The 27162-nt window shown below is 54.5% G+C and overlaps 2 protein-coding genes and 1 pseudogene across 3 annotated transcripts; 1 reads left to right on the top strand and 2 right to left on the bottom strand.

The window, feature by feature from the left end:
- The first annotated feature begins 2697 nt into the window (after positions 1-2697).
- On the top strand, positions 2698-5565 carry LOC129132047 (class II histocompatibility antigen, B-L beta chain-like; annotated as a pseudogene). The gene is made up of 5 exons (XR_013185427.1): positions 2698-2831; positions 3305-3577; positions 4201-4515; positions 5180-5286; positions 5387-5565. The product of XR_013185427.1 is annotated as a class II histocompatibility antigen, B-L beta chain-like (transcript).
- Positions 5566-8615: 3050 nt separating this feature from the next.
- LOC143695932 (maestro heat-like repeat-containing protein family member 7) lies at positions 8616-11180 on the bottom strand. Its single transcript, XM_077191165.1, has 7 exons — positions 11087-11180; positions 10774-10902; positions 10394-10570; positions 10131-10286; positions 9875-9976; positions 9369-9471; positions 8616-9086 (listed from the first exon to the last, which is right to left on the bottom strand). Exons 1-7 carry the CDS (start codon positions 11162-11164, stop codon positions 8731-8733), a joined length of 1101 nt encoding a protein of 366 aa, XP_077047280.1. The 5' UTR covers positions 11165-11180; the 3' UTR covers positions 8616-8730.
- A 1281-nt stretch (positions 11181-12461) lies between these two features.
- Positions 12462-13962, bottom strand: LOC143695894 (uncharacterized). Its single transcript, XM_077191098.1, has 4 exons — positions 13539-13962; positions 13188-13252; positions 12929-13045; positions 12462-12548 (listed from the first exon to the last, which is right to left on the bottom strand). The coding sequence occupies exons 1-4, from the start codon at positions 13651-13653 to the stop codon at positions 12462-12464; spliced, it is 384 nt and encodes a 127-aa protein (XP_077047213.1). The 5' UTR covers positions 13654-13962.
- Positions 13963-27162: the final 13200 nt, after the last annotated feature.

Below are 27162 nucleotides of genomic sequence, written 5' to 3'. Positions count from 1 at the left end.
GGTGTCTTCATGGCCATTTGGTTCCAAAGCCAACTCAGCTCCAGAGGAAGAACAGAAAGCACACAGCAAGCTCAAAGGCACAGCTGCTGCACCGAGGGAAAACCTCAACTTACGTGCCAAGTGGGTTAAAAAATACCCCGAATAAGCCACAGAGTACAGAGTGCAAACTGCAGCAGCCACGTGCTGGATCATTTTGGCTGTGCTGCACACGCCTGCAGCCTGTAGCCCTGCAAGCACAGAAGGACAGGGCTGGGCTGGCTGCTGAGAATGCCTCGGGCAGGAGGATCCTCCGGCAGCGAGCCCAGAGCCACTCTGGGCACTGAGGCCTCCGTGTCCCACAGCAACGGGAACACCACGGGGACGTGGCACTGTTCCTGTGACATCCCAGCAGCAGCTCACGCAGAAACCGCCTGGAAGGTTCTCCTGTGTCACAAAGGAGCACAAAGAACCCTCCCAGGGCACAGCCCATGGGCCAAAGGATGCAAGAGGAACTCGGAAAATGCAGCAAACAAGGACACCCCATAGCCCAGCCTGAACACTGAGGAGAACAAGGACAGGACCAAAGCAAAGGAAACGTGACCTTTAGTCACTGATAGTTCTGACTAAAAGCAGCAAGCCTTGCTCCATCTGGGATCTTTGTTCTAGTTCTAAAAACAAGCAAGGGTCTCCACTCTAAATACACAGAAGGCAGGAACTGGGGAGGAGGTGGGATTAGGAAGGAGGACGAGGAGGAGGGAGAGAGGAAAAGGAGGAGCAGGAAGAGGAGGAGCAGGAGCAGGAACAGGAGGAACAGGAGGTTCCAGTGCCCCCTGTGGCCGCAGCCACGGGACCATCGCCCCCAGCTCGTCTTGCAGCTCAGTGGGGAGGGGGAGCTCGTCCCAAATCTATCCAGGAGTCCCTGAGAGGGTTTTTTATTGGGGGGTATTTGGAACTTGTAGATTGTGGAATTGACCCCAAATATCATCTGGTGTCTCTGGGAGGTTTTTTTTTCTCTGTGTGTGTAGGTTTGGATCTTGCAGGACCCCAAAGCTGAGCCCCTTGGGGGGGATCTTTGGGGGCCCACGTGGCCATTGCCCAGTATGGGCAGGGGAGGACATTGGTCCTGGGGACCGCCGGGAGAGCAGAGGAGGGGAACCCCTGGGACCCCCAGAGTGGGGAGAGCAGAGAGGGGCGATCCCAGAGCTGGGGGACCCCGGCAGACTGGAAAGGGGGGGAGCCTGGAGAGGAGGGACCCCTGGGATCCCTGGGATCTCAAAGTAGAGCATCAGGGGAGAAGGGCCCCCATGTACCCCCAAAAGGCCCTGGATCATCCCTGAGCAGGACGCCAGAGAATGGAGAAGCCCTGGAACCGTTGGACCCCCATGATCCTAAGGAAAGGAAACCTCTGGAACCCCCAAAGTGGAGAGATCAGCAATAGGGAACTGCTGGGAGAGTTTTTTGGGGCTGAATCTTGACATTGTGGGGATTTTCATGGACACAAGACTCCTGCTGACTTCTAGAGATGGACCTGGCCAGGAGGAGCCTCTACTCCAAGGCACTCCCACCTTTGTTTCCCCCAACCAGGGTCTGTCATTCCCAAGCTGTGGCCAGATGGAGGAGGAGGAAAAGGCCCAAGGATCCCTCACGAGGAGGGGCTGCAAACCCAGCCCAGGGAGGTGTGAGGAGGAAAGAGCCCCCCTGAGCCAGGAAGGCGGCCGGAGATCCAGGCAGAGCTCAGAGCTGGTGGAGAAGCCTCATGGCAGGGAGAAGCCCCACAAATGCTTGGAATGTGGGAAGGGTTTCAGCTACAGCTCCACCCTGATGGAACACCTGAACATCCACCCTGGGGAGAGGCCCTGGGAGTGTGAGGAATGTGGGAAGAGCTTCAGTGGGACCTCCGACCTGAGCAAGCACCACAAGATCCACACTGGGGAATGGCCCTAGGAGTGTTTGGAATGTCAGAGGAGCTTCAGGTGGGATTCAGAGATCATCACTCACCAGCACTTCCACACCAGGGAGAGGCCCTGTGAGTGTCCCGAGTGTGGGAAGAGCTTCGTGCGCTGCTGCAGCTCCATCGCCCATGGGAGGATCTGCGCTGGATGATCCCCAGTGACCCCCGTTGGGCAGAGCCCTGGTGACCCCTGTTCTGGGTGATCCCCGTTGGGTGGGGGGAAGATGTTGGAGAGATTTCTTTCCCTTCTCCTTGTGCTGCTGTGATTTGGTTGGTAATAAATTCCCTCCGTGTGCCCAGGCCGGGTCTGTTGTGCCCGTGCGGGATTTGCTGAGGGATCTCTCCCGGTCCTTGTCCCCAGCCAGGAACCCTCGGTTCCATTTTCTGTCCCTGTGCGGCTGCGGGGGCAGGGACAGAGCGGCTCTGGGGGTGCCTGGCATCGGGCCAGCGTCACCGCTCGGCACGGGCACCGCTGAGATCCCGCGCCCCTGGGCACGCATTGCTGGGCTCACCTGAGCTCCCACCTGCCCAGCGCCCCAAGGTTCCCCCTCCCCAAAAAACCCCCAGCCCGGGGCTGCAGCGGCCCGGAAAGGCCTCAGCCAATGGCAGCGCAGGCAGGAGGCGGCGCAGCCAATGAGATCTCGGGGTGTTGTATTGCGTCATCGGTTGCCGGGCAAAGCCCGCGGCCGATCGCTGCCCAAAAGTGGCGGCAGCCAATGAGAGCGCGCGGCGCTGCCGAGCCCGCCCTGCTCCGGACTGGTGCTGCCAGCGCAGCGCGGCTGCTTTGGGGCTGCTGCTCCCTGCCCGGCCCCGGCCATGGGGCGAGGGGCGGCAGCTGGGGCCCTACTGGTGGCACTGGTGGTGCTGGGAGCCCCCCCGGCTGCGGGCGCGGAGCTCTCGGGTGAGCGGGGTCGGGACGCGCTGGGACAGGGGGAGAGAAGGGGGAAAAGGGGGCGAAGGGGGGAGCCCGGAATGGAGGGGGAGGAGGAGGGGACCCCCCAAAGGGAGAGCGGGAGGGGCTGAGGGGTGGGGGGAGGGGAGGGACGGGTGGCTGAAGGTGGGAAAGTGGGGAAAAGGGGAGGGGGAACCCCAAAACTGAGCCCGAGGGGTTGTGGATTGGGGGATTTGTGGGAAAATGGGGAAATGGGACCCCAAAAGTGATTTGGGAGCGGCCGGAGGTGGGAGGGGAGAGGACGTGAAAGGGGAAATGGAGGAAGGGCGGCAAAGAGGAAGCGGCAGCGCGGACAGGAGAGTCCCATGGCGGCCGTGGGGCACAGGGGGTGCGGAGTGGGGATCCGGGGTGGCCCCCGGAGCTCTGGGGTGCTGCTGGGGGGAATGGGGAGGCAAGCCCTTAGCTGTGTCCTGAACTCACAGGGGTGTTCCAGCACATGCATAAGTACGAATGTCAGTTCATTAACGGCACCGAAAAGGTGAGGTTCGTTGCGAGATACATCTACAACCGGGATCAGTTCCTGATATTCGACAGCGACGTCGGGGTGTACGTGGGGTTCACCCACTATGGGGAGAGGTGGGCCAGGGACAGAAACAGCGATCCGGAATGGATGCAGAAAACACGGACTGCGGTGGACTGGCTCTGTCGGCACAACTACGATATTTATGCCAAGTTCACCACCGTGGAGCAGAGAGGTGATCGCGGGGCAGGGCGTCCCCTGGCGCCCTGCCCTGCCAATGACCCTGGAGCCTCAGAAACCTCCCTGGGAATCGCCCCTGGATCCCTCAGCCCTCCTTGGGCCCATCTCAGGTCCTCCTGTCCCTCCCAGTCCATCCCAGTCCCTTCCAGTGTCCCCACGCGCGTCCATTTCAGCGACGCGTAACGGTGACGCTTTTCAGCCAATCAGGTCGCGTCTCTCTGGTGACTCATGGGTTGCCAGGCAGACCCGCAGCGCCGAGTGCCCTGCGCTGACTCGGCCTCCCAGTGCCGCGCACTTCATTACCAGTTCCTCCCAGTGCCACCAAAATCCCTCCCATTACCTCTCAGCCTCTCCCGGTCTTTCACAGTCCCATCCAGCTCCTCCAAGTCAATTGCCAGTCCATTCCAAGCTCAGTCCCAGTTCACTCCCAGACCTCCATTCTCTCTCCCAGTGCCCGTCCATCCCCTCCCACCTATCTCAGTGTCACCCCTGTCCCTCCCAGTCCATCCCAGTCCATTCTCAGGCCGTTCCCAGTCCCTCCCAGTCCATCTCCAGGCCCTCCCAATCCATTCCCAGCCTATTCCCAGTCACTCCCAGTCCCTCTCCAGCCCACCCCAGCCCTCCCCTCTCTCTCTCTCCCAGTGCCCCCCAGCTGATCCCAGTGTCCCCCCCCCCCCCTCTCTCTCTCTCTCTCTCTCTCTCTCTCTCTTTCTCTCTCGCTGCTCCGTGATTTCTACCCTGCTGCCATCCAGGTGAGGTGGTTCCAGGGCCAGCAGGAGCTCTCGGAGCACGTGGTGGCCACCGACGTGGTCCCCAACGGGGACTGGACCTACCAGCTGCTGGTGCTGCTGGAAACCCCGCCCCGGCGAGGGCTCACCTACAGCTGCCAGGTGGAGCACGTCAGCCTGGAGCAGCCCCTGAGCCGGCACTGGGGTACGGGGGAGCCCCTGGGGGCGCTGGCAGAGCCACTGGGCTGTGCTGGGAGCCACTGGGAGGGAGCTGGAGAGAGCCGGGCTAGAACTGGGAGAGGGACTAGGGGCTGGGCAAGGGCTGGGAAGGGGTTTGGGGGATGCTGGGGAGGGTGGGATGGGGTTGGGGGGTCCTGGTGGGCACTGGGAGGGAGTTTGGGAGTGCTGGGTGTGACTGGGAGGGAGTTTGGGGGTTCTGGGTGTGACTGGGAGGGAGTTTGGGGGTGCTGGGTGTGACTGGGAGGGAGTTTGGGGGCGCTGGGTGTGACTGGGAGGGATCGCAGTGAGCCCGGAGGCGCTGGAAGGAGATCGGCCATGGCAAAGCGGGGCTCGCCATGAGCTCGGTTGTGCTGGGCACAGACTGGGAGGGCTCTGGCTGAGTCCTGCTGGGGCTGCCAAGGGACTGCGAGAGGCTTTGGGGCTCCTGGGGCGCTGGGGGCAACTGGGAGGGGGCTGTGGGATCCTCAGAGGGACGGGAGGGGCTTTGGTGGCTCCTGGCCAGGACAAAAAGGGATCAGGGGGAGGTTTCAGGGGCTCCTGGCTGGGCTGGGGGCCACAGGGAGGGCACTGGGAGGGGCTCGGGGTGTCCCTGAGGGGTTTTGGGAGTGCTGAGCCCTGCCGCCCCCCAGAGATGCCGCCGGACGCCGCCCGCAGCAAGATGCTGACGGGCATCGGGGGCTTCGTCTTGGGCTTCGTCTTCCTGGCGCTGGGGCTCGGCTTCTACGTGCGCAAGAAGGTCAGGGCAGGTGCCGGGGGTGGCGTCCCGGCCGTGGCGGAGCGTGTGCGCTCCCGCCGGGGCCCCCAGCCCGGTGTCACCCCCTTTTCTCTGCCCACAGAGCTCCTGAGCCGGCGGCGGCCGCAGCCCCTCCCCGTGGGCTCGGGCCCGGCCGGGACCCCCCGCTCCGTCCCCGCTCCGCTGATTTTGGGGGGGGTCCCGTGTCCCCCCAGCCCCGCTGGCGCTCTGCCCCCGCCCAGTGCCTGCTCCCAGTGCTCCCAATAAAGCTTCCCAGTTGGCCCCGGGGCCGTTTATTGGGGGGCGATAGGGAGGGGTTTGGGGGTCGGCGATGGGACGGATTTGGGCAAAGGGAGGGGGACAAAGGGTGGGGGCTGGGCCCGGAGGGAGGAGGAGGAGGAGGAGCAGCAGCACCAGAACCCCGTGGTTTCCCTGCCCCCCTGGAGCTGCAGCCCCCCCCGGCTCCGTCATCATCGCCCCCTCCCCACATCCCGCAGTGAGCGTCAAGGGGGAGCTCAGCCCTTGTTAAGAATCTCTAAATAATATTAAAAAACAATTCAGTATTATTTTAAAATTTATACAACTTATTAAAATATAATGCAATGTTTTTTAAATTTAAATTTATGTCTTTTTGAAATTTTAATAATAGTTAATAATTGTCTTGACCCCTTGTTAATAAAGTTGTGTTTCTGAAGGGGAGCAGGTGTCATGGTTTGATGCTGGCACAATGCCTGTGCCCCCATGAAAATACATTGTCCCCAGTGTCTGCTGTGAGATGTGACCAGAAATACAGCAAAGCAGGCTCCAGCTTAGGAATAAAAGAAAAAAAAAATATTAACCTACAATATATAAAAGATACACATAGAACGCAGAATGAAAACCTTCCAAAACATTTCTCCTCCCTGTCCTGGTTTGAGAGGAAGTGAGTTTTTTTGGGATGCAGTGGTCAAACCAATAGGTGCTCAGATTTGAATATTGGCACCTGGTATGGCCACTGAGGACATGGATATGCCTCTGAGAACACGGGGGTTAAAAGCAGAGAATGCCCAGGGGAAGCTCTCTTGGTTCCGGTTGGTGAAAGGTTCAGAGCTGCCCTGCCCGGCTGCGGGCTGGCTGCGGGAGGGGAAGCCATGCGGCCGGGTGAGGTGAGCCGGGCCTTGGACAGAAAGGGGAGGTGAAGGCCCCTGCAGGATGGGAGGGTGGAGGAGCACCGAGAGGGATCGGGCAGCAGCCCCAGAGAGAGAGAGAGAGAGAGAGAGAGAGAGCCGGTGTCTGTGTCTGTGCCTGTGTTTGTGCCACCTTGAAATTGGATAGCACGGCCGGCGAGAAGGAGAAGGAGGGGGTGTGGCGAGAAGGTGCCGGGCAGGGCCAGCGTGGGAGGTCTGGACAGGCAGAGCCTGAGATTTTTAACCATTTTCTTGGATGATGGAAACCTTGCAAATGCTGATCCTCCTGGAGTTAAATGAGGAGAGATACAGATGAAATGGGAGGAAAGGGGCCACGAGAGAAGTTGAGAAGAATATTGGGTGGGCGGAGGTGATGGAGTGGCCTTTGGCTGGACTTTTCTTGTATTGCCATGGACAGAACCATTTTTCCTGTGACACAGAGACTGCATTTAGGGGGAGCAATGGCTCAGAGCCAAGAGAGTGCAGTGATGTTATGTGAAGGAGCAGCGTGAACAGAGGCAGGTGAGGAGGGTGGTGGTGCCCTCGATCTTCAGTGAAGAAGAAGATCTCTGTTCTTGAGACCCCTCGGCCCCAGGGGGTGAATTTGGAGGGGACAGGTGTCCCAAAAGTGAGAGACTGTGCTTTTTTGGAACTGGGCAAAGCATCCTTAAAAGGGGAACCCCAGAAGCAGCTTTGGTCCATGTACAGTGGTGAGAGCACTGGACATGGAAGAAAGATGTCACGATGGCAAATGTTCTCTGGGCAGTGCCATGTGTGACATGGAAACACAAGAGGTTTCAACTGTGTTTCCTGGGGAAGCCTATGGTACAAGACGGACTCCTCTCCTCTTGATAAACTGAGAATTGATTATCTGAGGGGTGGCGATGGACTGAGAGTTGGTGATCTGAGGGGTGGTTACTGAATTGAGAGTCCAAGGTTTTGCCTTACTGTGATGTATTGGGAACTTGGCTGGGGGGAGGAGGAATGTTTGGAAGGTTTTCATCCTGAGTTCTGTGTGTTTCTTTTTATATATTCTAAGTTTATAAAAATTTTTTTCCTTCTATTCCTAAGCTGGAGCCTGCTTTGCTCTATTCCTGGTCACATCTCACAGTAGACACCAGGGAGAAGGTATTTTCATGGGGGCACTGGGATTGTGCCAGCATCAAACCGTGACAAAAATCCATCCCCCTTCCCCCATCGAAAAAGAGTATAATTGGGGTCCAGATGAACTGTGACTCTGAGATCTCCCCGACGTAACAGGCAGATCCTCAACTGGACTGGACCAAAGGAATTCGTCTCTACGTTTGGTAGCTCTATCCCCCTCTTTCTCTCTCTTTCTCCATCTTTTTCTCTCTCTTAATCCCTCTATTGCATTTTGCTGTGGTCATTCAATAAAGGTATATTTGTTTTGATTATTACTGCAAATCCCCAGTGCTGTGTCAGTTTTTTGCACCCTGAGATCAAACCCATGAACCATCATGACACCCGTTCGTAAGGACGGATCATGACATCCAGGTGCTGCCTGTCTGGCTGTGGCCAGCAGCTCGTGTCCAAACACAAGCAGGTGCCTTCTGGGCAAGGGAATGGACTGGCACGAGCAGCCATTTTCCCTGGTGAACCTGGGAGGAACCTGGGCAAGTGCAGAAGATTGGGATGACCCTGGCATGAGAGAACCTGTGGTGTGTCTCTGATGATGCTGCCAGCACTGCGAAGGAAGAGCCAAGACAAGTGCTGGAAGCAGACACATCCTGCCGATTTCTGCTCTTCCATGGACACGGAACACACTTGCTCCCCCAGCTCCAGAAGACTTGATGCAGGAACAAAAGCATTCCTGCAGGAACAACCAAAGGCCAAGGGGCGTTTCGCCACTTTCCCTTCCACACCGCACGCTTGGGCAAATTGCACAGACCAAGCAGCCTTTTCCCCCTCTTCCCCATTGGCCTGAAGACACTGCACCAAGAGAAAGCTCCTGGACAGGCGGCTATCCAACAACAGCAATTTAATGTTCCTCCAGGGGGTGAAGGGAAAGGAAGTGCTGGCAGAGGAGAGGTGTTCCCCGCAGGCTCAGGTGGCCCCAGCAGACGCAGCCTCCCGGAGCAGTTCTGCACAGCGCCGCAGCAGGACACTCAGCCGCGGCCACACAGCAAAGGCCGCGAGTGCCAGAGGCGGCGCAGTTGGTCTCGCATCTTCTGGAGTCGGGAGGAGGGAACGCTCTGTAGAGCTAAAAGGATGTACAGAGCTTGAAGCGCCAGGCATGAGATGGCAGGGCTGGTGTCATCCGTCATGTCCTGAAGGGCTGCAGAGAGAGAAACAGAGGCCCAGTCAGAGGCTGGATCTGCGGGGAACTGGGGAGAGCCTCCAGGCTCGTGCATAGCACGCAGCTCCTGGCACGGCCTGGAGGAAGCAGGAGGCAAGAAGGACGAGCTGGCAGCTGCTGGCCAGGAATGTCCCCCAGGCGCCTGCAAGGTGTCTGTGCTGTGGGCACCTTGGGGCGCGCAGGGAGCGGAGCCGTGGGCGGGCGGGCCAGGGAACGCAGGTGCCAGCGGCAGCCCCCGGCGAGAGCCCGCGGGCCGCACTCACCCCTGCAGATGATGCGGAAGTGCGGCTGCTGCCCTGTCAGGAAGCGCCCGGCCATCCCTGGGGAACACAGAGCGTGTCCTGCCTTCAGAGCCACAGCTGCCGCCCACGGGCGCTGCCAGCCCCGAGGCCACACGCCCTGCTGGCCCGGCAGGGCTCAGCCCGGGCCCCTGGCGCACGCTGCCGCCCCAGGCCACGGCTGCCAGAGGGCGGCAGCAGCAATGCCGAGCCCGGCCGGGGCTGCACATGCCCGCGCCCGGATCCTGCTGCCGGGGCAGCAGGCGGGGCTGGGGCCGAGCTGCGGCGGTCCGGGCCGGGGAGGGAGCCGGGCTCGGCGCTCACCCATGAACCTGACGGCCGCCTCTCGCAGGGGCTCCTGTGCGCTCCGCACGTAGGGCAGGGCCAGGCGCAGCTGCTCGGCCGCTCGGCTCCTGTCCTCTGCCAGCTGCAGAGAGCGGCGGGGCACGGAGGGAAAGGGTTGATGCGGGCCCTGCCTCTGGGCCGGGCGCTGCCTACGGCCGCCACTGCTCCCCCTGCCCACAGAGCCCTGAGGCCCGGCCAGCAGCCGCAGGCGCCGGGCTCGGCACGGGGCGGAGGGCCCGGCGAGCCGCGGTGCCGCCCCGCAGCAGAGCCCGGCTGGCTCGGGCCTCCATCGGCACCGGCCTTGGGGCCACAGGAGCCTGGAGAAGAGCCCGCACGGCCCAGGCAAGGGAGCGGCGTGTGGGGCGCAGGCTGGTGCCCCTGCCTGCGGCACTGGGCAGGGGCCACAGCTGCCAGCCCCACAGACTGGGCGCCGTGGGCAGGCGGCTTCTCCAGGGATTGGGCCGGGCATTCCAGGCTGTCCTTACCAAGCACTCGGCAAATCTCCACATCTGATCCGTCTGCAGCAGCTGCTTGAGATCCTTCCTCTTCAGGAAGCTTACTGCAGAAAGCAGTGTTTCCCGAGAGGCCTGCAGAGCAGCAGAGACCCAGAGATGGCACCGCAGCCCAGGGCACCGGACCTGCATCTCTGTGCCAGGGCCGGGAGGAGGCTGGAGCCCGTCAGGTGCCAGGGGCTGGGGAGACAGCTGAGCTCCTTCCATGGGGACACCCAGGAGGCCTCACCTGTGCCACACGCCCGTTCTCATCGTGGCAGTGGAAGAAGAGTGGGAGCAGGCTCTGGCTCACGTGCTTCTTCAGGGCCTTTTCTCCCTTTGCCACTACCAAGGTGATCACGTCTTGGAAGAGGCGAATGGAGAGCAGCTGCACAAGGCTGTTGTCCTGTTGAAAAGGAAGCCAAAGCCCTCCACATCAGCTGCTCCAGGCCTCCCTGTGCCCAGGCCCAAGGCAGCACCCAAGTGCCCGTGGCTGGGGGCACAGAGCCTCACATTGTCAAAGAGGTGCCAGAGCGCCTCAGCCAGCTGCAGGGCGATGGGGCTGGCTATTGCCAGGTCTTTCTGCAGCAGCAGGAGGCTGAGCACAATGAGGGTCTTCTCCACGATGTCTTCATCCCTATCCCACAGTAGCTTCCCAAGGCTTTCAGTCAGGCTGTACATGCTTGGATCCTGTGTGCAAAACAAGGCCGGGCAACCCCACGCTGCTGCTGCTGCTGCTGCTGCTGCTGCAGGGCTCAGAGGCCCAAGGCCTGTCCCAAAGCACTCAGGCAGCTGAACAGCGACCCTGGAGAGCTGGGAGCAGCTGGCACAGCTGCCCTGCTTGCCCCAGCCCCACGCTGCCAGCACAGCTTCAGCTGCTGCCTCCTTCTCACCATCGAGGTGAGCACCACGAGGCCTCGCAGCGCCACGCCACGCATCTGCCTGGACTCGCTCTGCAGGTGCCTTGTCAAGATCTCCAGGACTTTTTTACCGCATTCGCTCAAGTCCAGGCAATCCAGGACCTGAAAGGCACAGAGCAGGCACAGAGCAGGCACAGAGGTGCCCAGCTGGCAGGAGCTCAGAAGTGCACAGGGCCGAGCCAAGGCAGCAGCACAGGGCACGGGCAGCATCCCAGGCAGCTGCGGCTACGAGAGGGCAGAGGGCTGGGAGGCAGCTCAGCCAGGCAGCGCTGGCCATGGGGCTCACCTCCACCAGGAAGGCCAGGGCGGGCAGCTCCCAGTCTGAAATGCCTTGGCTGAGCAGGTCAAAGAGGCAGGATGCCATGCCACAACACCAGATGATGGAGACACGGCGCATCTCCCTGGCAGGGAGAAAAAGGCACCATTGCTCCTGGGCCGGGCGGGCAAACGTCTCCCAGGGCTGACTCGCAGAGCTCTGGTCTGCTCCCGAGCATCCCGAGGGCGCTTTGGGAGGCGGCTGTTCCCGGGCAGCCTCCTGTGCCGGCCTTTTCCAGTCTGCTCATCCCTCCCTTGGTGACAAGGCCCTGCTGCCCATGAGCACGGGGACTGTGTGGGGTGTTGCAGTCACAAAGGAGAGGGGCGGTGGGGAGAACGAGGTCTCACCTGGCCAGCAGACGCACTGCACAGTGGTGGGTGTCGGCACAGAGCAGCGTGTCCCAGGCACGCTTGCGTTCCATGGACAGCACCACGTGCTCATAGCGCATTTGGCAGAGCAGGGCCTTCAGGGTCTGCAGCGCAAAGCTGTGTGCAGAGCAAAGCCCAGGTCACGCTGGGAGCCCCGGCTCCTGCCTGGGGGGCGTGGGAGGGATGGGGAGACTGGGAGGACGGGCACGGAGCACCTGTTGGGGTTGGCGGAGAGGCCGTGTTGCTCCTGGCATCCCTGCCAGAAGGTCTCAACCTCTTCTGGCATATCCTGCATGCAGATGTAAGCTTGGAAGAGCAGACGCAGAAAGAGATTGGAGAAATACTCCAGCACCACAGGCGAGCGCCAGGCCAGATTGAAGACTCTCCACAGGGCCACAGTTGCCTGCAAGAAATAAAACAGCCAGAGACAAGGCTCAGTGCCAAGACATCCACATGGCAGGGCCTGAGCATGTGGGGGAGAGGCCGGGGGAGACACGGGGGGAGCAGCGGGCCTGGTGCCCCTGAACCCCTCCCCTAAGGCAGGATTCAGCCCAGTGCCTGAGGCAGGGGGATGCAGCTGGGGGGAGGACAGAGAGCTGGCTGCTGGAGAGGCGGCCTGGGGGCTGGCAAAGGCCGGCACCAGAAACTCACAGCCAGGGCAAAGACTCCTGCGTTGTCCCCATCGGAAGTGTACACGCTGTGCACTGGCCAGGCGCTCAGCACATCGAGGAGTAGCCGCAGCGCCGGCTCCGCAGTCCTGCTCGAGGACATGATGGTTCCCCACATGGTGGCGGCAGCTCTGTGGGGTCAGAGCTCTGTGTCAGGGCAGGCTCGGCCACAGCACCGTGGCCTGGGCAGCTGCAGGGCCCCGCGCTGGCCCTCAGCCCTGCCTCTGCCCACTGCCCCTGGCTGGCAGCGGCCAGCCAGCCCACGTGGGTACAGGCCCCGAGGGGCAGGGAGGGAGCGTGGCACCAGGCTCAGGAGCTGACATGGCAGCCCTGGAAAACCGAGGAGCCAGTGGATCCTGGAACCGGCGCCTGTCTGGCAGTCAGCAGGGACAGGCTCTACAGGGTGATGGGCCGGTGAACCCGAAGCCCTCAAGGCACGTGGGGCTGCCCTACCTGTCACACGATGGGGCCCAGCGCAAGAGGGTGATCAGCACGTCAGAGGGGTATTCCTCGGTCAGCTCCAGAAGGGCCCTGTCCAGCCTGTGCCCAGCAGCCTCATTGGCCGTGAGCCACTGGTGGATGGACCTCACCATGGCGGGCACCTGCAGAGGGCACGGGGAGACTTGGAGAGCTGCCAGAGCAGCAACTCCCCCTGAGAAGTGCTTCCCTTCCAACCGCATTGGGCCGGGCCTCAAAGGCCGAGGGAGCCCGGCAGAGCCAGCTCGAGGCACCACACCACTGCTGGGGCCATCGAGCCCTTGCCCCAGGCTGCTTACTTGCACTGGATTGGAGACACCCTTCTCCACAAGCAAATCCAGCATGGCAGCATCGATCTCGGCATCGAGGAACGGAAGGTTGGCCAAGACGCCCGTGCCCACACCGGCGGTCTCTTCCTGCCAAAGGCACGTGATGAATTCACAGAGGGTCCGCAGGAGAAGGGCAGCAAGAGAGGGAGAATCCATGGAGCGCTCCAAGCCTGGTGCTTGGCTGAGCAGTGCCAGCAGGCCCAGCCCAGGTGGGGATGGCCGCAGGTACCTGCGCCGTTCTGCCCAAGCGGCCACGGGCGGCTTCCTGTTCTTGTGTCCGGTCCTGGGCTGCATCTGGCAAAGAGCGAGCGCAGCCAGAGCTGAGGGGCTGCGGGAGAGGCCAGAGAACACAGCCCAGCCCTGCGCTGCCCAGGCAGGGAGAGCCTCGGGATGCCCCGGGGGATGGAGCGTGGCTGCCAGGTGCTCCAGCCCAGCTTCTGTCCTATCCATGGATATGTCCACAGGGATGGGATGGGATGGGATGGGATGGGATGGGATGGGATGGGATGGGATGGGATGGGATGGGATGGGGCCAGGCTGGCTACAGGCACCAGCCCTGTGGCCCAGCTCTGACACTCACGCTCCTGCAGCAGCTGGAACTGCTCCAGTTCTTCAGGCTGCTGTGCTGAGGTAGCTCCAGCCTCTTCCTCCTCCACCCAGGCCAGCTTGGGCACGCTGGGGGGTCTCTGCTCCATGTCACTCTTTGCAGTTATGAGTGCTTGCTGAAGCAGAGAGGCCTCGGAAGAGCTGAAGATGAGCAAGTGCTGCAGCTGTGCCTTGAAGGCACCTGCAACAGAGGAGCCTCGGGAAGGCTACAGGACAGGAACTCCTGCAGTCTGTCCTCGAGGGCAGCAGCAAGAGAGAAGTCTCAAAAGGGAAATAGGACTGCAAGTCCCGCAGTCTGTCCTCGAGGGCACCGGCCGCAGGGATGGCAGACGCTTGGGAAATGCTCCACGTCACCGAGTCCCGCAGCCTGGCCTCGAGGTCACCTGCACAGGGAACGCCCGGGAAAAGCTCCGGGTCAGCAAGGAACGAGTTGGCTGTGTGGGGGCTCCTCACAGCACTGCTCTGTCCTGTCCTGTCCCGTCGCATGCACCCAGCACTGTGGCGTGGCCGTGGCACCACCAGCACCTTTGTCACGATGTGTCACAAAGGGTCACACTCTCACATTCTGTCCCTTTCCATCCCACGGTGACCATGGTGCACTGTGTCACAGAGAGCCCCAGGACACACCTCCACATGCCCTGGGGACACCCCCACGCCACCCAAACTGCCCCAGCTTGCAGGCAAGACCTTGCCCCAAGTGTTGAAGACACAGCCCAGCAGGAACTTTAGCAACAGCCCAGACAAGAAGCAGCTGCTCCTCTCTCTGCCTGCTCAGGGCAGCAGAATGAGCCCCCATGGCTGCCACCGCAGCTGAGCAGGAAGGGCACCGGGGCCTTCCACAGGCCCTGCCACGGCCTCTTTGGGACCAGTCCCGGTGCTGGGTGGCCGGCACAGTCGCAGGGGCGTGACACAGACACGGGACGTGTGGCTGCCTTGGTTTGGAAAGACAGGAGTCTGCTAAGGAAGGCAGGAGTCTCCCCTGAAATGGAGAATGTAAACCCTCCCCACCCTTCCTGATTGCTACAAACTTTAAATTTAGGGGCTCTCAGGCAAAAATATGGGAGCAGGAAATAACAGTTCTTTAATAGGGAAGGAAAAAAATAAAAGGATTAAATAAAGAATGCAGTACACTAGAACAACACTGACAGAGTCAGAACCCAGCCTGACACCCTGTGGGTAAAGGTGTGGTAGCAGTGCAATTGGAAATGTGGCTGCAGCCCTCCTGAAGTGTCAGGGGTGGTTCTGTTGGAGCAGGGGGGGTCCTGTAGGGAAGGATGTGTTCTTCCTCGGAAGATCCAGTGGAAGAAGAGGCAGCTGCTGTTCCTCTGGGGAATCCAGTGGAGAAACCCGTGCTGGTGTCTCAAAAACCTCTGGATTATATCTGGGTAGCAATGCTTGGCTCCTCCCTCTGGGCGGAGCATCTCCCAATGGGATGTTATAGTTCTTATCAGTCATGCAGTGACATTCAATAGTCTGTTATCAACAGATGTCCCCTCCCCGGGAGGTGTGAATGTGGTCACTCAAAGAGAGAGATAAGGCAAACTGCCCGCTTGACAAAGATAATCTGCCATACAGATGGTCATGGAAAACATCTTGCATTGCAATCTGGAACAGCATCTATAACAAACTCCCCTCTTATTCTTTATAAAACATTTAGCTTGAGCAATGTTTCTTATGCTTTGGAACTTCGCTGATAATTAGCTGAATAAAACAAGGAATCAAACAAGGAAGAAATATTCAAACAGCTGTAACACATAAATGGAAGAAGCCTAATTTCTTCCACCATTCTATACATGATCTCACCAGCTAGTTTTTTTAACATTGGTTCCCAATTTTGGATCAGTGTGTGGGTTTTTTTTCATTGTGGTCATCTATTTTAATATATCTACACCTGATATATTAAATTTTTCACAAATACTCCCTTCTTTGGCCAATAGATAGTCTAAAGCCAATCTATTCTGATATATTATGGGTTTTGTTTGGCTTTGTTGACTTGATATTAATTCTAATCCCCATCTGGTTATGTTTGTTATTATCTCTACAACTGTTTGGAGTCTTATAATATGATTCAGCTTATTAATTGGGGCTGATACAGAGTCAGATTGCTGTGCTGGTTTTACCTTTTTGTTTACTGATTCTTCTTTTACCAAATCTTGGACTCTACCTTTAAGGCAAATGTGAAACAAATCCATCTCTCCCCTTTTGGACATTCACTTCCCAATATATTCTCACTTTTTCCTAAGTTTCTCGCAATGCAATATTTTCCCCTGTTTTGCCTACAGGTACTTAATTTGGATGGGTCATAGCAGTGACTGCTGACATGGGTGTGTGTAATAAAAGAGGAACTTTGATTTCTTTCCCTGTAATGCTTTTGATAGCATTTGTGACACAATTTTGCTGGTATCCCTAAAGGGAAAAGACAGAAGATGAGTGACAGAAAAAGGAATAACAGAGGTCTGGTATGGCTTATACCCCCACCTGCCATGCCTATGGGGTTGCTGCCCATAGCAGGTGTATTTGATCTTCTCGGTGGCGAGTACAGCGGCCAATCCAGTCTTGCCCTCTTCTCTTTGTCACTCCCTTTTTGCTAATTTCCAGGCAAATCATTTTTGACACTCTGTAATTGTCGTTTCCCACTGTTCCTCAGGTATCTCCTGCTCAACAGGCACTAATAACTCCCATCCACAAAACAAAGTTATTATTTCAATTGTTCTGAGTTCTATCTGGATAGGGGATAGATTTGGTGCTCGACACTTCCTCCAACATGAGCATCGATTGTGGAAACTGCAATACCAATTTTTCCCACAATTTAAACATTTACATTTAACTCAGCATTATAACCCAGCATATCTGATATTAGGATGAAGCAAACAGGGTATATGGTATGGCCCTGATGGAAGTTGTAATTCCTCCTCCTCTTTGTAGAAGTCACAGGCTAAGGCCAGAACATGAGAATTCTCTCACCAAAATAGTCCTGATGCTCCTGTTTGGAGTGGAAGTATTCCTCCCCAAATTGGATATCTGACATGTCTCAGGACTTGTCCAGATGGCACTTGAAACCACTGATATAAACCTGGCCTTGTTTCTCAATTAGCTGTGATTCTTTGTACATTCCTTGGATCATTTGGGTCATCGCAGTTCGTTACCACCCAGTCCCAACTTAGGAGCCAATTTGGTATCACCCGGTTTAAATGTGCTAGTCCACTCCTCAGGTTCCTTCACAGCTCCTTTGATTCTGCTGGCCTGGATCCACTCTCTTTTCCCTTGGCTTGGATTGCTGCCTCATTTGTCAGTAGTACCTGAAAAGGACTTCTCAATAGCACAGGACAGTGACTGGAGGAAAGGCAACTCTACATCAGGATTTGCCATTAGCATTCTTCAAAACTTCCTGGGTTCAGCAACAAGTTGGGTTTTTTTGGAGTTTTTTTGGGCACAGCTGCTTGTTCTTCTTGTACCCAGCTGAGTCTTGAGCTGCGCTAGGTTGTTCAGCTCTTGGGATCACATAAAGGACAGTTCTCCTAGAGAAAAAGGGACTTGCCATGCTTAGGATGCTTCCCCTTCTTTCTAAGGCAGGAAGCCTTAACAGCACTGAAGGGAAAATTCAGAGGCAAATTCCTCTTCTTGTGAGCCACAATTAGTTAAACAAAAAAACCACCCAAAACCAAAGAAAACCAAACCAAACCAAACAACCAAAAACATAAACCAAAAAAAAAAAAAAAAAGAGAGCCAGGCCAGTCTTAACATCTATTGCCTTTTATCGTCTGTGCAGTATTTAGCTGTTCAGCCTTCACAGATCCATTCTTCTAACACCTTCTCAGAACAAACCCTCCGCCCCATCCTATCAGCAAAAAAAGAAGAAAGAGAAAAAGAATCTTGCTTTAAGAGAACAAAAATAACTTGGTGAGCTTTTGAGAATTAGCGAGAGATCAAGGCCATCTCTGCTTTGGTCTTATCGCTTATTCTCATGCCACCCCCTCTTCTCTCTCTCTTCACTCATAGCAGGGCCCCTGTGGGGACCTTGGGGATGTGCCTCACCGCCCTTTCGCCCCTTTTCTCTCTCTCTCTTCACCCACCTACTGGGGCTGAGGCTGCCGCCCTGCACTGGGACCCCAGCAGGCTGGGAGCCACCCCCGGGCCGCTCCGTCCCTGCGGCAGCCGCGCTCCTCAGCAGCAAACTGTGCAAGCCGTGCCCAGCGCCGCTGCCGGGCTGCTGAGCGTGTGCAGCAACCCCGCGCCCTCCGAGACCCCGGCACCACCAAGCAGCTGCCGAGCCCCAGCGGCGCCCACACAAACCCGCGCCCCGCGCCGCCTCCACCGGGGGGCAAACGCTGGAAGTTGTCACGCGGGGCCGCCCCCATGGATCAGCCCCTGCCGCAGCCCCGAGACTCTGCCGCCCGCACAAGAGCGGTCAAACACCCACAGCCTCAACAACCCTCACCCTGGCTGCCCAGGGATTCTTTTTCTCTAATAAGCATTTGGATGAACCATCAACATATATCTTTTCCCCCTCTAGGAGGGCTTGTTCTGCTACATCCTCCTGAACTTCAGTTTGGTATTGCACAATTTCTGAACAATCATGTGTTAAGGTACCTTTTTGTTTGCCAAAAAAATTGAGGTGGATTCAAACTTTTTTTTACTTCTAGTGTTAAATTATCATTATTTCACATTTTTACATCTTAGAGTCTACTAACCATTTTTCCCCCAGCTTTTTATTTTCCTTTTTTTTTTCCTTTTTGATTTTAACACATTTTGGACTGCATCAGGTGTACACACCACTACTTTATTTCTAAGAGTTTGTCCACAGCCTTTTCTTCTTCTGGCATAACCTCTATTCCCAGCTGGATTTGTAAGTCTTTTCCCAAGAAGTTGACACCTGCTCCAGGAACTAAGAAGACATCTCCTATCCCCATTCTGGCTTCCCCTTTAATTACGACATTTTTAATGACAGAGATTTTAAACCTTTCTCCTCTTCCCCCAGCCATTTCCACCGTGACACCATCTACATCACATCCTCCTGGAACATCTACTACATAAGTTCTCTCTGCATCAGTATGAACTATAAATTCTAATACTTCCTCTTGGGGGCCTACTTTTAAAGTTATCAAAGGCTCCTGACAGCACCCATTCCTCAGAAAACAGGGTCACATTCATATTTTCTGAAAAATCCCTTTACCCAGGATTTTTCTCCTAAGAAGCTGAGAAGCCTCAGAGAAAAAAAAAAGAAAACAATATTATCTCATTTGCTTCTCCTGTGTTTTGCTGCTTTGGAATGTGTTCGGAGATTGTTTATTCAAGAGGTGATTGTTTCATTAGTTTCTACTGTAAATTATTTTGTCTTATTAGTCAATCAGAGTCAAGCTGTGTTGGGGCTCTGCAAAAGAGTCACAAGTTTTTCATTATTATCTTGTTAATCTTCTGTAAGTATCCTTTCTGTATTCTTTAATATAATATAGTTCAGTCTTCTTTAATATAATATAATACCTTAAAATAATAAATTAACCTTCTGAAAACATAAGGTCAAATACATCATTCCTTTCTTCCTTTGTCAGGCATCCCGCAAATACAATAAACCAGAGCCCAATGTTCCTCCCACTCCCTCACCGGGCACACCCCCTGAGCCATCCCCAGGCCTCCTCCTGAGTGAGGGTGGCCTCCCCCCTGCAGCAGAAACAGCACCCCCAGTCCTCTCCTGGACCCTGACCACGCCGGGCTCTGTCTCCTTCCTGAACCTCCCCCATGGATACAGAGGGAGCTGGAATCACCGAGGGAACAGAGACCAGGCTGAAAGTTGGCTGAGGAGCCAGATCCAAAAGGGGACAGAGGGAGGAGCAGAATTCAACAGTGTGGCTGAAATCAAGGAAGAAACAGGGGTAGGTGCAGGAGCAGTCAGCTGGGGAGGAGCCACAGCAGGGACAGGAGTGATCATGGCCGGTGTGGGTGAGGAGGGCTGAAGCTCTTGGCTCAGACAGAGAAGCTGGTATGGGTAGGGAGACTGGAGCTTCTGGCATGAGCAGAGAAACTGGAGACAGGGAGAGACAGTATTTCCAGAGGGTCCCTGCTCTCTTCTCTGGTTCCTTATCTCATTTCCCCAGGACCCCACCCACTCATCCCTGCTGCAATCCATTCCCCTGACAGCTTGAACATTCCTCACAGCATGAAAAAACCCTTCCTTTCCAATACTGTCCCACACAATCCACCTTCCTGCAGAAAATAAAGGTAAGCAATCTATATTACATGTACTTTCATTCATCCACACTCACTCACTGTATTTATTTAAAACTTCTCACTCATTCCCACTCACAACAGGACAACACAAAAATACAAGGTACCTTTGTTCTCAAGTCCCTTGTTAATATCCACCCACGGGTTTTATAAAATCTCAAAACGTTCCTGGCCAACCCCGGATATTCTTGGGTATCCCTCAATCCAGCAGTGTTGTTCAATCCTGGGTGCTCTTGGGCATCTTTATCCCTCAATCCAGCAAATTTTAGGGGACCCCTCCAGTTTTTATCCCACTTTCCCAGTGGATTGCACCAGGAAAACCCTCGGCTCCCTCTCTCCAAGGGGTGCCACCCCTTCCCTGAGACCCAGTTCCAGTTATCCCCAGGGGATTCTCTCACTCCTTTTGTCTTTTGCTTTGTCTCTTTAGTGGCCGTTTTTCTTATGAAAGAATGGAATTGCAGCATGGGAGACTCATCACTCACTTTGCAGGTCTGGGATAACCAGCCCACCTCTCATTCATACACACATTCATCCCGCTGTACCTGCCCACTCCACACCCCCCAAAGAGTACTTACAATCCTCTTTTTCTTCTTTGAGTCTTTATGCACAACAATTTTGGGGCTACCATGGTTTTAGGGAAGAGCCTTTTCTCTTTGCTTTTTGTGTCTCCTTTTGTCCATGGGGTTTCAACCTGCAACCGCTGATCTCACCAGAAGAAGCAAGAGGGTCTGCATGTGTTTCCACAGACACTGGAGTACGATGGGTACCTGCGAGGTGTGTCCACCCTGATTTGTGACACCAAAACCAGCATGTGGCCAACAGGCAGCCTCCAGATGATGATCAAGGTGATGACCCTCAATCACAAGTGGGGAGTGAACATTCCATCCTTTCTTGGCTTCTGAAAAAGGACTGTTGACAGGCTAAGACTGTCAGTTCTTTGAACAAATTAATGATAAGTTGTTATTATATTAGACTTAGTATTGAGAATGTATTAGAATAAGTAAATGATTTTAGGATTGATAGTGCATTTCTTGTAAGAGGGAATCACAAGATCCGATCTCTCTGACCATTTTAAATCGGCATCCGATTGAGGTTCTGACTGATAACTAGCAACTGCTAGAGGAACCTGTGGAGCTGTGTTTGTTCTCCTTCCTGCAAGGGGCCCTGCAGAGGATTGCAAACACCACCTCCTCCTTTAAACAAAAAGGGGGACCTGTGAATATGACAGCCTGGTCAGAGAGTGAGAAAACCAGGTAAGTTTTCTCAGGGCTGACTTGTGAGACTTTTAGGGAGTTGTAGAGAAACAATGACAGCTTGTTATTATAAAAAACCTGCAGGTCGTGTTTTCCTACTTACTGTTTTCCTGTTTTTCTCAAAGATTGTTTATAAGAGAGTTGTTTTTGTTAATTAGGTGAAATGTATTTGAACAGTCTATAAAAAGTGAGAATTTGTGTATTAAAGCTGCACTGTGCAAACCAGCCTTCCTGTGAATCTGTGCCATTTCTTACTCAAGAGCGACACAATTCATTCTATAAACAGCTAGAGAATGTTTCTGGATCATCAGCCCTTGTTCTTGTTGGCGATTTCAAGCTGCTGGACATTTTCTGGGAACTCAATACAGCTGAAAAAAGGCAGTCCAGGAAATCTTTAGTTTCTGGAGGACAACTTTTTGTCTCATTCCACCAGGGGAGGGACTATGTTAGCTCTGTTATTTGCAAATAGAGATGGGCTGGTGGGAGATGTGGTGGTTGGAGGCTGCTTGGGGCAGAGTGATCATGAAATTATGAAATTTTCAATATTTGGTGAAGTCAAGTGGAACATTAATAAGACTTTTACACTGGACATTCAGAGGGCAGACTTTGGCCTATTCAGGAGAGTTATTCAGAGGGTTCCTTCAAAAGTAGTCCTTAAAAACAAAGGAGTTCAGGAAGGGTGGGAGTGCTTGAAAATGGAGGTCTTGAGGGCACAGGAACAGACACAGACACAGTCCCTGTGTGCTGAAAGATGAGTCAATAGGCAAATGTCCAGCCTGGATGGGCAAGGAGGTTTTGGAGGAATTCAGGTTAAAAAAAAGGATGTATTCTCTTTGGAAGGAGGGTCAGGTCTCTCAGGAAGTGTTTAAGAGGGCTGCTAAATAAATTAGGGAGGCTAAAGCTCAGTTTGAACTTAAAATAGCGACTTTTGTAAAGGAAACATCTTTATATATATATTAATGGTAAAAGGAAGAGTAAGACTAACCTTTGTTCTTTATTGGATGCCGAAGGGAACTTTGTAACAGCAGAGGAGGAGAAGGCAGAGGTGCCTAACGCCTTCTTTGTCTTGGTTTTTAGTGGGAAGACTTGCCTTCAGGATAACTGTGCTCTTGGGTTGCTGAGTGGTGTCAGGGAGCAGAATCTTTCCCCCATTTTCCAAGAGGAGGCAGTCAGAGAACTGCCGAGCCACTTGGATATTCATAAATCCATGGGATCAGATGGGATCCATCCTGGGGTGATGAGGGAGTTGGCAGATGAGCTTGTGAAGCCGCTCTCCATCATTTACCAGCAGTCCTGGCTCACTGGTGAGGTTCCAGATGACTGGAAGCTGGCCAATGTGATGCCCAATCATAAAAAGGGTGGGATGGAGGATCCTGGTAATTATAGGCCAGTCTGCCTGACCTCAGTAGCAGGTAAGGCTATGGAACAGTTCAAATGAATTTGGGCAAGTGATAAGATAAAAACTGTGAGATGAGATCAAAGAGGAATAAGAGCAAAGCATGTATTGGGTTAAGGTAGATTGATGGTAAAAATCCGGGGGTAGAGGTTTACTGTAAGTTATTGTTTTAAGTAGAAGAGTGTTCAGTGTAATTTTGATAATAATTTTGGAAATGTGTGTTCTCAGAGGTGAAGGGTGGAGTGCCCTGGGTTGATAAGGAAGTGAATTTTTCAGGAATTTGTGCTCAAACCAAGCAGTGGTCAGATTTGAATATTGGCACCTGGTGTGGCCACTGAAGACATGGGTACACCTCTGAGAACACAGAGGGTTTGTAGGGGAATAGAATATAAGTAAATAAAGGTAGTATAGAAAGTAATCTTAACCCCTAAAGTCTTGCAGCTGGGTTAATTATTAAGGATTAGGAGCAGGCCTGATGTTAACAGGCCACAGCTGTAGCCAATAAGAAGAGTGTTATAGAAGAGTGGATTGGTTGGTTGAGGGGAACTGGAGTCAGTTGGCTGCTGCGAGGACAAGGAAGAGTCAGTGCCTAGAGGAGCTGCCTACAAGAAACATCAAGGAGGTACGAAACTCCAGGAATATGGAACCCTTGCAATGTAATGACAATAGAACTTTAGCAATTTAATGACAACAGCCTGGGACCAACTGGGCCAATGCGAGAGCTGTGGCCAGTGCCTGATGAGAGTTGGTGGAGGTGTTCATGTGTGGGAACTCAGCACATCACTCTGGATGTCCAGAGTTACCGAGAGAAACCTTGGGGGGCTCAGAAATCCTGGAATGTTGCCAGGAGCGTCTGGTGGCTTGATTTTGATCCTTCTAGGGATGTGCCATCTGATTGAGGACATGAGAGTCACTTGGGAGTGAATGGTGCAAGAAAGATATCTTTACAGGGTGAAATATAGATTTTAGGGTTCTTGGTACAGGGGGGTTATGGAGATAAGATGGAGGCATCAGGGCGTGTCTCGTCCTTCTTCTTTCTTCTTCTTGTCTTCCATCTCCTGTGGTGATGTTGGCACTTGGGGATTGGTTCATGGTCAAGTTGTACTTGCTAATATGGGTGAAAGGTATTGGGGAATAAAGGTAAATATGATATACGTAGTTTTTAGTATAAAAAGACATGACCGCCCCGTGGGTGGTCAGAGTGCCCTTGGCTGCCTTGCAGGTCAGACCTCTGCTGGACAGAAAGAAAATTTTGTAGATAAGAAATAATAAACAATCTGAAGACCGAAAACCTGAAGAGTCCAGACTCGTCCTTTGAAGCGCGGCCGCCCCAGAACCACCCTGTGTGTGTCTGGGCAGAGACAGACAGCTGACCGGACATTTGAACTTTCTGGGGGTGAGGGGGTTGCAGGTTTCAAAATCAAAGTTGCAGTTCACAGAGCCCGAAGTCAGGTACTTGGGACATTGGCTAACCAAGGGCAAAAAGAAACTGGACCCAGAAAGGGTAGCAGGGATTATTGCCTTACCATCCCCACAGACAAAAAGAGAGGTCTGGCAGCTGTTGAGGTTGTTGGGATACTGCCGACAGTGGATTGAAAGTTACAGCAAAAAGGTGAAATTTCTCTCTGAGAAACTCACCACAGATCGGATCAAATGGACACTAAAGGATGATGAAGAATTCAGAGAAATTAAGGGAGCTCTCACAGCAGCACCCGTGCTGAGCCTCCCTGATGTGAGAAAACCTTTTCAGTTGTTTGTAGATGCTAGCAATCACACGGCACACAGGGTGTTAACACAGGATTGGGCGAGGGTCAGGAAACCTGCGTGTTACTTGTCCTGGCTTTTGGACCTGGTCAGCAGGGGTTGGCCCACGTGCTTGCAAGCAGTTGTGGCTGTGGCTTTGCTGGTGGAGGAAGCGGAAAAGGTGACCTTCGGGGCACCTCTGGTAGTGTTTGCACCATACAATGTGCGGGGCATACTACAGCAGAAAGTGGACAAATGGCTCACTGATGCAAGGTTGCTGAAGTATGAGGCCATTTTGATTCACTCACAGGACTTGGAGTTGCGGACAACGACTGCGCAGAATCCTGCGCAGTTCCTGTTTGAGGAGGCTGCAGAAAGGCTGGTTCATGACTGCATGGAGGTGGTCAAATTACAGACCAAAATTAGGGAGGATTTGGAGGAAGAGGAACTGGACAAGGGGGAGAAGTGGTTTGTGGATGGTCCAAGCAGAGTGATAGAAGGGAAAAGAAAATCAGGATACACAGTCGTGGATGGGAAAATGGGAAAGGTGATAGAAGCAGGTCCCCTGAATGCGAGCTGGTCTGCACAGGCATGCGAACTTTACACAGTTTTGAGGGCATTGAAGGGACTGAAAGGGAAAAAGGGAACGATTTTCACAGATTCAAGGTATGCCTTTGGAGTGGTTCACACGTTTGGGAAAATTTGGGAAGAAAGGGGGCTGATGAACACAAGAGGAAAGGGACTGACACATGGGGAACAAATCTGGCAAATCTTAGAAGCTCTAAGGGAGCCAGAGGGAATTGCAGTGGTTGATGTAAAGGGACATGGGATTCAGTTCCAAACCAGGGGAAACAACTTGGCAGATCAGGAGGCCAAAACCACGGCATTGATGGTGGTAAGTACCCCTGAAATTGAAGGGGTAGAGATCCCTTGTTGTAGTGCGTTCTTATATTTTGTAATACTTTGAAGTAGTTTGTTTTGTATTCCCATATTTTTCCCAAATGGTTTATTCCAGACTGTACCCCCCCCCCCTTTTCCTTCTACTTGTGTTATCCCTTTCCTGGGATGAGATCTCCAAAACCCCCACCCTGGCTCTCTGTCAGTCACTTATCATTCCAGCCCCCTATCCAGAAGTTTTGGTCCAAGTTGTCGAGTGATTAGCCAGAGGCCAGAGGTCAGCCCCCCAAGTCCTGCCCCATACGCTGTTTTGTATGTCTATCCCCCCAGCACCCATCCCCCAGAGATACCTATTGGTTAGTAGGATGTTATCTATGTTGGTTTCCTCCCCCTTTAAATGTGAACTCCGGACATCCCCCGGGGCTCTCGGCAGGAGGCCCCCTGAGGTACAGGAGCTCCCTCGGGACTCCTTAATAAAAACCTTGGAATATCCCCTGCTGGGAGACGGCCCCTTTCTCTTCCACCGATGTCTCTGTCGTCTCTGCTGCAGCAAAGGCAACCAGCCTGAGTGCCCTCAGCACCCTCGGGGCACAGAGAGTGTCTCCCCGCAGTCGGCCGTGTTGGGGCTGCTCCCCCCAGTCTCTGCCGACCCGGGTAAGGCCCAGGGACATTGAGAGGCCTGCAGAGAGACTGAGACAGCTTGGCGCCCAGCCATGGGGCTCTGAGACCATTCCAAGAGCCCACGGAAAGGGGCTCGGACTTTCTTCCAGTCTGTTCGATAAGCCTTTGGCCGACAAGCTACCTCAGAAGAACACACTCCGTTTTAGTGAGTTGCTCTCCTGTGGACGAAGCTGGGAGCTTCTGAAGTACCCTCAGAAGTCAGTTTCAGGTGGAACGCACCATCCCAGGATTTTCCGTTTCCCTGTTCTGCAGCTGGATTGGTAAGTTTTACCCTTCTCTTGTTTCTCCCCTCTTTGGGAGGGGGGTGTTTCCCTGCCTTTTGTTCTCAGGCCCGCCGCGGAGGGCCGAAGTTTTTTTTCTCTCTATTGTGGGCAGGCTGCCAGCTGCAGGCTTTTTTTCCTCCCCCCCCCACCTGGGTTGGTGAAATTTGAGATACAAAATTTAAAATCATAGCCAAAAATGGGTGCTAGGCTTTCTGTATCTCACAAGGGTGTCTATTATTATCTTTTAAACATTCTTAAGAGTGAAAAAATCCGATTTTCAAAAACAGATGTTAAACAATTTGTTAGATGGCTTTTTCTTCATTTTCCCGATGTATCAACTGAAAATATTAGTGATTTGGCTTTTTGGGACAAAATTGGTAGTGAGTTATTGAAGGCAGGGAAATCAGGAGACACCTCTCCGACAAAATTTGCTTTTTTAGCCCTGCAGATAAGAAATGTTGTAAAATTTAATTTAAAGATGCATGAAAAGCCATCCGGCAACAGTTTCAACACCTCTGTTTCCCAAAAACCCGATCTACCCCCCTCCAAGTTCTGTTCTCCCTCTCCGAACCCCTTTTCCCCACCCCCAGCTCCGGCACAAGACATTCTGAAGAAAGCTACTCTCCCTAGCCCCCCCCAGAAGCTCCCTGTCTCCAACCCGGACACTTCTGGCCTGACTCCCCGGGACACCACCCTCCCCCCTGCTTCCCCAAGTTGTAATACCGTGTCCCATAACCTTAGTGCCCGCCTTTGTACCCCCAAGCCGCGTCAGGTAATTCCCTTTGACCATAATGGTGGACACCACGTGGCCATGTCGGTTCTTTCTCCTTCCCATAATCCTTTTCGCTCTCCCAACAACCCATTCTGCTCGGAACACCCCGCCCCCGAAACCCGCCCTCCCTGCGTCCTTCCCCCTGCCCCTCCTCCGGTCCCTCCCGCCCCGGCCCCGGCCCCCCCTCCTGCTCCAGCCCCGGCCCCCCCGCCCCCTCAGAGCTCTGCCCACCCGCCGCGGGCTCCCTCTGCCCCCCCCACGGCCCGCCCTCCGGCTCCCAGGGCAGTGTAACCAGAGACGCTGACGCCAGGAGACTGAACCCGGAAACAGCACAGTTCTGTTCTGCTGCCCCCGTGTCATATATCCCTGAT

This window comes from Agelaius phoeniceus, chromosome 27, assembly GCF_051311805.1.
Source record: "Agelaius phoeniceus isolate bAgePho1 chromosome 27, bAgePho1.hap1, whole genome shotgun sequence".
NCBI classification, from domain to species: Eukaryota; Metazoa; Chordata; class Aves; order Passeriformes; family Icteridae; genus Agelaius; species Agelaius phoeniceus.
Note: the sequence above shows the minus strand (reverse complement) of the source record. Positions and strands in the feature narration are given on the sequence as shown.

What these genes read in the sequence shown, in the direction of transcription:
- LOC143695932 (XM_077191165.1), bottom strand. Translation starts at nt 11,164, where the DNA reads ATGGCATCCTGCCTCTTTGACCTGCTCAGCCAAGGCATTTCAGACTGG. An exon ending in CCCTGGCCTTCCTGGTGGAG is followed by an intron (nt 10,903 to 11,086) that starts GTGAGCCCCATG and finishes TGTGCCTTTCAG; the next exon opens with GTCCTGGATTGCCTGGACTT. An exon ending in TCTGGCACCTCTTTGACAAT is followed by an intron (nt 10,287 to 10,393) that starts GTGAGGCTCTGT and finishes CCTTTTCAACAG; the next exon opens with GACAACAGCCTTGTGCAGCT.
- LOC143695894 (XM_077191098.1), bottom strand. Translation starts at nt 13,653, where the DNA reads ATGGAGCAGAGACCCCCCAGCGTGCCCAAGCTGGCCTGGGTGGAGGAG. An exon ending in GTTCCAGCTGCTGCAGGAGC is followed by an intron (nt 13,253 to 13,538) that starts GTGAGTGTCAGA and finishes GCTCTTTGCCAG; the next exon opens with ATGCAGCCCAGGACCGGACA. An exon ending in GCTTGGGCAGAACGGCGCAG is followed by an intron (nt 13,046 to 13,187) that starts GTACCTGCGGCC and finishes TGCCTTTGGCAG; the next exon opens with GAAGAGACCGCCGGTGTGGG.